This window comes from Eptesicus fuscus, chromosome 7, assembly GCF_027574615.1.
Source record: "Eptesicus fuscus isolate TK198812 chromosome 7, DD_ASM_mEF_20220401, whole genome shotgun sequence".
Taxonomy (NCBI): Eukaryota; Metazoa; Chordata; class Mammalia; order Chiroptera; family Vespertilionidae; genus Eptesicus; species Eptesicus fuscus.
In genome coordinates, this window is record NC_072479.1 from 86,785,968 (window position 1) to 86,797,039 (window position 11,072).

The following is an 11,072-nucleotide window of genomic DNA, read 5'->3' on the forward strand; positions in this document are numbered from 1 at the left end:
CCTCATACTTTTCAGGATCCCCAACTCAGACCCAGGATCTCAGAATATTGTTGGAACTCATCCCTGGGTAAGCCTGGAAGAACTTCCGCTCCACACAGCAAGACCAGCTCCCTCCCAGGGGGACACCACCTCCCCAGGGCTCTGGAATGGTTCCCAAGCCTCCCACAAATGGGCTGGAAGCCAAACTGACCTTTGGAAAGGCTCAAGTCTTGGATGACTGACAGCCCCAGATCCTGCTCCAGGTTCCTTCCTCAGGAAAAGCCGAGGTCCAGCACAACCTTGCCAAGTCCCTGCCCCTCCTTCACGCAGCAAACACCACCCCAAACTCATCATGAGGGGAGGGGGGAGGTCTGGTAGGAGCTCTTATTGCAACAGAGCCCCAGCTCTATAAAAACCCTGGTAAGCATAGACCTTTACACAAGCCTGTCTCTGTGTGTGGCGGCCTGGCCGGAGTCTCTCCTGCCAGACAACACCCCTCCCTCCTCACCCTGTCTCCTATAGTCTCCTAAGATCTTGATCTCCAACGTGGCCAGCCCGGACAATGCCTCCCAACCTCACCGGCTACTACTGCTTTGTCTCACAGAAGAACATGGAGGACTACCTGCAAGCCCTAAGTAATGGCCTCACCCCTCCCAGACCCCTCTCACTCCCCTTTCCCCTCTACCTTCCTGCCTCTCCATCCCATTGAGAAGGGGGAATGCTGGGGTTGGACCCTGTGGAAAAGCTCAGGAGCTGGCACCTCTCTTGGGATCCATCTCTAGCCAGGAGTATTTCTAGGAGGGAGTGAATCAATACAGTCCAGACCCAGCTGAGAGAAAGCTCACAGCCCCCAAGGGGCTGCTGCAGGTGGGGGAACCCTGGCTGGCTGGCTAAGAGGACACCGGCTAAGAGATAATCCCCACAGACATCAACGTGGCTCTGCGGAAGATAGCGCTGCTGCTCAAGCCAGACAAGGAGATTGACCATCAGGGCAACCACATGACAGTGAAGACCCTCAGCACCTTTCGCAACTATGTTCTAGAATTCGAGGTGGGAGTTGAGTTTGAGGAGGACCTAAGGATGGTGGATGGACGAAAATGCCAGGTACCTTTCCTCGGGTTTGGGGGGCGGGGGGCGGCGGTGTGGATGAGCAAGTAGGTGCTTCTTAACAATTTGGGGCAAAGCAAAATGACCTCACCCAGCCAGAGCCAGGGGAAATGACCACCACAGCGTGCTGTGGAGTCCCCCGGATAACCCTAACCGGCTCCTGGTGCTCCCACTCCCACTCTCTCCCTGCCGGGATCTTATCACCAGTCAACTGGACCAAAAGAGCAGGTCACCCTCAGGCCAATGAGCAAATATTTGCTTACCCTCTAGCCTTTGACCCTATTCATCACCACAGTCTTTTTTCCCTTAGCCTCTATAGCTTCACTCCCCTGCATTTCCTTCTGCTTCTTACATATTCTTTTTTAGCTCCTTTACAGATCCTAGTTCCCTGTTGCTTTTTGTTTTTCTAATGTAGCTACTAGAACTCTTTCAATTATATATGTGGCTTACATTCCCATTATATTTCTACTGAATATTGCACTTTCACATGGCTCTCATCTGTTCCTCCCTAGCCTTTCTCACTATCACCATCCTAATTCAGGCCCTCATTTCTCACCTGGTACCTGAAATTAGCCCTCAATCTTAACCCTTCTTTAAACCACTCTGTGTACTATAGACACAAGGATCTAACTTGTAAAAGTGACCATGTCACTCCCTTACTTAAACCCTTTCCATGACAATCTACTGCACTCCAGGTAAGGTTGTATGCTTCACACAGCACACTAGTGTCCTTCCCACATACACACTAGGTTACAGCCCCTCAGAACTGTTTGCCCTCTTTCTTCTATGCTGTTACTTTCCTTGCTAGAAATTTTCCATTAGCTCCGATCTAATTAACTCCTCACTTCCTTGAAGACTCAGCTCCTCACTCCCATCTTCAACAGATATTATAGATATCTATTTACTGTTCTATCTGATCAAGATTCTGAGCTCCCTTTTTAGCAGGGTATATCCTATAAGTGTTGATTGGAATGCCCAGGCCCACGCAGCACTGATTGTGGAAGCTTAATCCTTCATTCCCAGGGACACTTCAGCTGTCCTTGAAACTGAGAAAGAGGAGGAAAGAGATTCCCCGATGGGACTCCCAACCTATCTCTTCTTTCCCAAAGGCCCCTCCAGCTTGACCAGAAGTATCCAGAGGACAAAGTCTCCATTCTTCATCACCCACTCCCCAATTTCACCCTGGTTGTCCTGCTCCCTCCCTGCTCTGCCCTACAGTAGACAAACTGTGGGCCCCCCTCAGTGGCCTTTAGGAGTGGGGGGCAGGGGTCCTAAATCAGAGCAGCCTTCTCACTCAGAATGAAGGGGCTGGAGCAAGACAGCGTCTGCTGTGGTGTAAAAGGAGACAGCCCAACCAGAGTGAGTGGAACTGCCCCCTCAGTCTTCCTCTACTCCTGCCTTGCCTGCAGACCATAGTAACCTGGGAGGAAGAGCAGCTGGTCTGTGTGCAGAAAGGGGAGGTGCCTAACCGAGGCTGGAGGCACTGGCTGGAAGGAGAGACGTTGTACCTGGTAAGCTGGGTGAGGTCTGGGAAAAGGAACCCAAATGGGCATGTCTGGAGAGGGGCCTCCAACTAGGATTCATGTCTTTGCCCAAATCAGATAACTCTACTACTCTACCTCCGGCCCCCCTCTCCAAAGAAAGCAACCAAGAAAGGGGGACAAAAGCACTGGGGGACAAAAACATATTTTAAAAAAAAATTTTTTAAGCACTGGGGAAAGTCGACGGAGGAAAAAATAGAGTGGTCAAGGAGGGGCCCTGGCTACAAGTCAAAAGAATGTCCATAAATCAAAACTGGAGAGATGGAGACTTCACCATTTCACATTCCCTGACCCAGCTACCTTCCTTCCTCTGGGGTGAAAAGTTGAAGGTCTGGACAATGATACAATTCCTCATGCATCAAATGCTCTAGTTGATGTATCCTGAGGATTAAATGGAAGTCAAGGACCTTGAGAAAGGACTCCAGCTGGCAAGAACTTTCTTTTTCCTCAACTTTCCTTCTTTATCCCCAGGAACTGACTGCAAGGGATGCAGTATGCGAGCAGGTCTTCAGGAAGGTCAAGTAGCCAGAGAGGAGCCGAAGGCCACTCCAGACAGCGCCGGTCCCCAGACTCCTCTTGTTTGTGCACCTTCAAGCCCAGGTTGTCCCAGGTCATCAGTCCCTTTCTCAGGCCCTTACCCTCCCTCTGAGTCCCTCCTCAGCCCTCCCCATGTTAATCTATAACTTGCAGCCCCCAAGGCCAAAGTCCTTTCTTTTTCACACTCCACTGCCCAATAGTTACCTTATATCCAGTTCATGGTCTGGCCTCCTGGATAAAAGAAACAGGCAAAGGGGAAAGGACGCTAGAGAATAACCAATCTCAACTCTCTTTATTTTTCACCTAAGAAAGAACTAAGCGTTGCGCATTTGAGGGTTAGTGAAAAGTCTATCCTGGAGGACCTTTTGGAAAACTGTGACTGGGGTTCAAGACTTTAAGAGTCTTTTTGTCTATGTCCTTGTCCTTATTTTGGATAAAGCCTCATATGCTCAACAGAACCAGGCCCAAGGCACTGAACAGAGTTTAGTTTTTCCAACATCTGAATGCATCCTGGCTATCGTATACTTTCATCCTACATGTTGGGGAAGAAGGAGGTGACTGGGTAAGACTCTTTGTGCATTACTGGGAGGAGGTAGAGAAGCTTCTAAATAGTGGCCTGGCCTCCATGTCTACTTTGAGAAGGATAGGCAGCAAGAAGGCCTGAAAAGGGAAACAGATGGAAGATACAAGGCCAAGGGCTAGAAAGATGAGGATCATGGAGGTGTGAAGGCAACAGTAAGAGAAAGACCAATAGGCCTGGCTATAGAGACCCTCTGCTTAAAGGCCAACAAAAATGGGGACAGAGGATAAGGGGGAGAACTGAGAACACCAAGGCCCCTCTCTTAAGTTTCTGGAATCACTGCCCTGGAAAACAGCCCAGAGGATAGGGCCTATTCAGGTTCATGGCCAGCTCTAACCTCTAGCACCTCCCTACCTCTACTGGCCTTGGTTCTTTCAGAATAAAAGTACTGTAAGGACAAGAGTCAGAAAGAAGAGGACTCAGTGTGGGGTGGGGACAGAGTCTGGCTGGGGTGGGGAGGGGAAATTGTTGGAAAGTCCCTGGCTTGTGCTCATTAGATGAACACTTCTGCCCCCTGCAATGGCTATGCCCCACACACATTCAGGACAGTCACTGAGGCTCCGGCCAAGAAGAACTAGGCTTGCAACACTGACCCTACCACACACTCTGGAATACATCTGGAAAAGAGCAAGAAAAGAACTCAGAGGAGAACTGGAAAGCTAATTCCTTGCCCAGCCTCTCTGCAGATAACCCCAGCCAAGTGGGGAGGAGAGAGAGCCTCCTCTCAGACAAGCTGCCCAGCAGACGCTCCAAGGGCTGCTGGGCACTACCTTGTCCCTTTCCAAGGTAGAGAGAAGCTGAAGGATGATGCTCCGTGTGTATCCACCAATTACCTAAGTCACCAGGTCAACGCAATGTCCCAGCCACTCTGAGTTCACAGTGCATATCCAAGCCTCTCCCCACAGGACTGTTCTCTGTGCTCTTTATGTCGGGTCAGTGCCCCTCAAAGGAGTCTTGACAGAGGGCCTGACACAGAAACTTGGAGGCCTCCATGGTGACTGACAGGCCCAAATAAAAGCAGCCTCAATCCCCCCCCAAAACTCCTGTGACGTGAGTATCCTCATCCTCCACTTGATCCCACCCCTTCAGGAGCCAGAGGCCTGAAGACCCTCAAAGGAACACAAGTAACCAGAGGAGGACTGAGCAGCTTCAGAGCCCTTTACAAGGGGGTGGGAGCCTGGACCTACTGAGACTAAGAGCTCTGCTGCTGTTTCCCCCTATGGGCAGCAGGGGGCGCCTCTCACCACAGTGGGGGCCAGAGACCCACCAAGTTGTCCTCCCTTCTCTGCCACCTACTTGGATATTCCATTCCCCACTGGACACACACACACACATACACACGCACGCGCACGCACACGCACACACACACACACACACACAGGACTTCCCAATCTGCATACTCACTCTGACAAGACCCCTACCCTCCTTCCAATCAGGCGGCTCCATTCATTCTGATAGAAAAGATGTTCACTAGGGTCACCAACATGTGGATAAGGAAAGGACAGGGGAGGAGGCAACAGCCACAGGTGGTTGGGTGGGTACCAAGATGGGTCTCACCCCAGCCCTTCCAGAGGATCACAGGGTGGGTCCTGAGACTTTGACTTTTTTTTTTTTCCAGAGTCTTTGGTCCCAGGGAAATGATCAGGAATCCAAGATGTTTATTTCCATCTGAGATAAGGGCTGGCACCCATCTAAGCCAGCCCTATGCCAGGCCCCTATCGCACTTCCACTCCACACAGCTGAGATAGCACCATATGGTTACCAACAACTTTCTTGCCTGAACGCCAAATGATCTTGTAGGTCAATCCAGACACTTCTGCTCAGAAGACACTGGCCAACAGTGGGCAGGAGGACAGGAGCAGGTGTGTGCCCTCTGAAGCAGAGCACCACGTGCTGCCCAAGGACTCCGGCTCCAGGTTCTGGGAGGAGGCAGGAGCAGCAAAGTCTAGCCGTGTATCCCTCCCTAGCTGACCCCCTCTCCCCACAGCCCACATGCCCAGGGAGCTCAGGCAGAAGCAGGAAATCCCTCAACCCTAAGTCACAAAGGTCATCCCCGCCAAGAGGCTGACCCTGGAGACCCTTTGAGGCCACTGCAAATCCTGGGATCCCAAGAAAGAGCACAGGCCTGTCCACATAGACCCCTTTTCCCAACCCGAATGCTATCCCCTAAGAGGCAAGAACCCTATCTGGTTTAGGCTTAAATAACCAAAGGTCAGTAAGAGGCCAGCAGTCCCTGATGTGACTGAGAATAAAGATGAGGGTGGGGGCTGCCCCTGGCTATGGCCTGGTCCTCCCCTCCCCGCCTTCCTGCCCTTCCACAGGCTGCTCTTCCCTCTGGAGTTCACTGCTCCTGCCCCGCCTAGGGACCCCCTCCAGCACCCACTCCCAGCTCTCTGGGACATCTCTCCCAACTTCCCCCTCTCGGTCAAGATAACACCCATGCCATCAGGGTCCCTGAGCACTGACCTGGAGCCACCCCAAGGCTGTGTCATGTTATGAACAGTTGAGGATGGGGGAGACCTTGCAGGTACAACAGGAGGGGAAAGGATGAGGAAGCCAAATGGGCAAATTAATGGGCTCTGTGCAGGACTCTGATGTCGCCAACCTGAGTTTTCGTGGAGTGCAGAAAGAAAGAAACAAAGATGGTAGCCAAGGCCTCTGAGGCCAGAGGTGCAAGCAATGGCCCTGCCTGGTCAGGGGCCAGAACCAGCACCCACCAGGTTCTCCTTCTCCTTTCTTAAATCTCAGTCCACAGAATGTCTCTGGTCTGACTCTGTGGGTCCCTGTGCTCTACCCTGAATATTGACCCTCACCAAAGGCCAATCAGACCCCAGGGCATGATATGGAGCTGACCTTCCACACTCACCCTTCCAGCAAGAATAATGGGGCCTCTGTCCTCTCAAGGACTTCCTGGCCCATCATCTATCTGGGAGTGAGCCTCCTGCCTCCCCAACCATCTAGTCTCAATTCTCACTCCTCCCTACCCCCACTTTTGTTCTGGCCATTAGGAAGAGGGGAAGCCCTAGGACCCTCCATTCTGTCCCCAGTGGGTAGTGCCCAAGTTGAAGGTCACCAGCATAGCCAGACCATTGGGTTCATTGGTAAACCACTTGCCTCAGAGGCTCTAGATCAGTGGTTCTCAACCTTTCGAATGCCACGACTCTTTAATACAGTTCCTCATGTTGTGGTGACCCCCAACCATAAAATTATTTTTGTTGCTAATGTTAATGAATCGTAATGTAAATATCTGTGGGGTTTTTTTTATGGTCTTAGGCTCTACAGCAGCGGGTCTCACCCTGTGGGTCGTGACCCACAGGTTGAGCACCGCTAGCAGGGTCACCTAAGACCATCAGAAAACACAGATATTTACATTACGATTCATTAACAGGAGCAAAATAACAGTTATGAAGTAGCAACGAAAATAATTCTATGGTTGGGGGTCACCACAACATGAGGAACTGTATTAAAGGGTCGCGGCATTGGAAAGGTTGAGAACCACTGCTCTAGATGAACCTAAAATTAAACACATAATTGGGAGGGAGTATTACACAGTGATCAGGTGAACAGGCTCTGGTGTCAAACTACCACCTCTTACTAGTGACGTGAGAATATACAAGCCACTAACCTATGGTAAATAAACCACATTTGCTGGTCATGCAAAGCAATTCCAAGGGTTCTTCCTTCCTCCCAGGAATATTCCATCCAAAATTGCTCAGCATGGGACCTGGAATAGAGTAAGCATTGATGAAGTTGGCTGTTATTACTTTTACTATTTCCTTCTTCTTAACTCGATGATTGAAATTCCTTTAACTAGAAGCAAAGCCTTGTATCCTACAGTTAATGTTAAAGAGGGCTCATGCCTCTGAGGTCACACAGTGGTTACATTCATACCAAAGTATAATTGACTGATACCAAAGACTGAGAGACAGTATAGCCCTCACCTTGACTGGAGGTGAGAGGGATGGAAGGGAGTCATTGCCTCCCCCTAAAGCTTCAGGACAAGAATCTCTCACTGTGTCCCATAGTCCCCTCAATCCCAGGAAGACAAGTGTGCTGTCCCAGACTGCACCACCCTACAGAGCCCCTATGGAGTTAGCTGTGCAGAGCCATTAGGCTCCACCCCCACTTGAGTTCCTCTTGGACTCCTCCCCCCACAGTACACACTGAAGCTACACCATTCAAGGGGCTGGACTCCCCATGGCAGGGGCTGTGTCCAGGCCCCAGACTTCTCTAGTTACCAGCTGCAGGTGCAGCCACTTTCCCTCAACCTGTTCTGGCTCCTTACCCTTCTTCCCCATGGATGCCAGCACCCTCGGCCCTGTCCTGGGGGTTTTTTCTCATGCTTTCCTCTTGCCCAAGAGTCCTCCAGCCTCCTACCCCTGATCCCCTGCAGCATATCTCCTGTCATCTTTCTACCCTAACGAAGCCCCAGCGATCCTTCCAATCGTACCTCAGTTTGGACCTCACCAGCCCTCGCTCCCTACCCTGGACATGAGCCAGGACGCAGAGGATTGACTTGAGTATCAACTGCACAGTTTTCCTTTTATACCAGTGTGTGTGACCACAATGCGTCTGTCTTGCACACGTCTCTTCTATGTACGGTGTGTGGGGAGAGATGTGTGTATTGTCAGTGTGGCTTTCCATCCACTGTTCTGGAAGACTGCTGAGAGCCAGCATCTTCTTCTCTCTTTGCTTCATGCATATGACAACAGCTGAGGGTATTCATTGACTCAGGCAGGGGGGCAAGGCAGAGCTAAAAGCACTGCTTGAGGAGTCACCGTGATCTTGGGCTAATTCTTTCACTCTGTGTGACTTTGTTTCCTCACAGGACTGGTCTTTTCTGCTTCGATGTCTGTGAATGATCTACTCTCTTATCTTTCACTCCCACCTCCTCTCCTTCCCAGCTATTTTCAGAAAACCCTGGCTGCCTGTCCTTGACCCAGCTGTAAGGAAACTATTGTCTTGCTTAATAAAGCTTATCCTTCCAGCTCCCTGATGGAGATACAGTCTCAACACAGGAAAGGGCAGCTGGATTGCAAAGCACTCCTCCTCCGCCAGGTGGCTCCCTTCACCAATGCTACCACTCACCTCTCTCTTCTCTTTTCCACTACTTTTTTTCTGAGTAGCACAGATGGGACAAGTGGAACCGTTTGAATAAGGATTTATTAAAGGCTTAGCAGAAACAAAGGGAACTAGAACAGAGAATAATATACCAAGTTGATTATCTAAAACTAGAGGCCTGGTGCACGAATTTGTGCATCAGTGGAGCCCCTCGTGAAACCGGCTCTCTGACATCCCCTGAGGGGGGATTATGAGATGACGCAGGCCAGGCTGAGGGACCCCAGGACTGGGGAGAGACATGGGAGGTTGGCCAGCTGAGGAGGGACAGCAGGAGGGCTCCAAGGCGTGTCCGACCTACCTCGCTCAGTCCCGATTGGCCAGACCCCAGCAGCAAGCTAACCTATCGGTCAGAGCATCTCCCCCCCTGGTGGTCAGTGCATGTCATAGGAACTGGTCAACCAGTTGACTGTCTGCCCCCTGGTGGTCAGTGCACATCATAGCTAGTGGTTGAGCAGCCTTAGCATATCATTAGCATATTACACTTTGATTGGTTGACTGAATGACTGGACACTTAGCATATTAGGCTTTTATTATATAGGATACAAATGCAGCCTCACCTATAAACTCCTCATGTGAAAAGAAGGGATGATGCAGGATACAGCAGAACAGCCTTGCTATTAGCAAGCAAGAACAGCCTTGCTATTAGCAAGCAAGGCACACACACAGTATGGTTAAGGAATCCTTTACTGAAGGACTTGACTTCAGGCTTCAAAGTCCACCCAAAGCCCCAGGGGTGGGAGATTTGAAACTGGAATCTCCAGCCTCTGAACTTGCCCTTTGAACAATCTGCTGGTGTGAGACCACAGTCCTAGATTCTCTGGACTCACTAAGGTTACCCTCCCCTAGGTTCGGAGGGCTTCTCCTTCCTGCCCATCCCCTCTCCTTTTCCACAGCTTCTTGGTAGTTTGTAACCCTTTGCTATTCCCCCCCCAAAGCTCCACCTCCTCTTGTGTTTTGTCTGCTGTAAGTCATTGTTTTATCTGTGCAGTCCTATTCCTTGGTGGTGGTGGGTGAAGGGGCCCTTCAGATCTTAAGGTGGAAGAGGAGAGAGAAGGCCAGTGTCCACAAGGGCACTGTGGCTTCAGGTTAATCCATCTGAACTACAATCCTACCTGGCAAAAATAACATCCTGCCAACTGACCTTCTGCATTTATTGTACTAAAATAACATATCTACTTCTGTGATAGCCAGCCTCTGAGATGGCCCCAGTGATCCCTGCTCCCTGACATTCTCATCCATGTGTCGTCCCCTCCCATACTGTATCAGGGTTGGTATGTGTGACCAATTGAATAGGATATGATACTATGAAGTGATGCTATGTCACATCCAAGGCTAGGTTATAAAAGACATTTCAGATTTTCTGTTCAATATAGTGTCTATAGCTTAAAATTTGTTAAGAAGATAGATCTCGACCTATCCAGTATGGCTCAATGGATAAAGGATCGGCCTGCAGACTGAAGGGTCCCAGGTTCGATTCCAGTCAAGGGCACATGCCAGGACTGCAGGCTTGATCCCCAGTAGAGGGCATGCAGGAGGCAACCAATCAATGATTCTCTCTCATCATAGATGTTTCAACCTCTCTTCCCCTCTCCCTTCCTTTCTCTGAAATCAATAAAAATATATTTTTTAAAAAGATAAATCTCATGTTAAGCATTATATATATATATATATATATATATATATATATATATATATATAATTAATTGATTTTTTATAGAGAAGAGGGGAGAGGGATAGAGAGCTAGAAACATCGATGAGCTGCCTCTTGCACACCCTCTACTGGGGATGTGCCCACAACCAAGGTACATGCCCTTGACTGGAATCAAACTTGGGACCTTTCAGTCCGCAGGCCGACGCTCTATCCACTGAGCCAAACCGGTTAGGGCATGTTAAGCATTCTTACCAGAATTAAATAAAAACCTTTTTAAAAAGACATTTTGGCCTCAGCCTTGCTCTTTCTGTCTTAGATTACTCTGGGGAAAGTCAGCTGTCATGTCATCAGGACACTCAAGTGCCCGATGCAGAGGGCTGTGTGTGCGGGAACTGAGGCCCCTGCCCACAGCCATGTGCGCCAGCCATCTTGGAAGCAGCCCCTCCAGCCCCAGTCAAACTGAAACCAGACAACCCACGGGTCGGGGCTGCCGGTCACTATTTGAGCCAATTAAGCAGAGACAGGGTTGAATCATATATGAGTATTTATTCCAATA

At 50.0% G+C, this 11,072-nt stretch overlaps 1 protein-coding gene across 1 annotated transcript; it reads left to right on the top strand.

The window, feature by feature from the left end:
• The first annotated feature begins 378 nt into the window (after positions 1 to 378).
• Positions 379 to 3,492, top strand: RBP5 (retinol binding protein 5). Its single transcript, XM_028150432.2, has 5 exons — positions 379 to 399; positions 502 to 614; positions 905 to 1,083; positions 2,496 to 2,597; positions 3,099 to 3,492. The coding sequence occupies exons 2-5, from the start codon at positions 542 to 544 to the stop codon at positions 3,150 to 3,152; spliced, it is 408 nt and encodes a 135-aa protein (XP_028006233.1). The 5' UTR covers positions 379 to 399; positions 502 to 541; the 3' UTR covers positions 3,153 to 3,492.
• Positions 3,493 to 11,072: the final 7,580 nt, after the last annotated feature.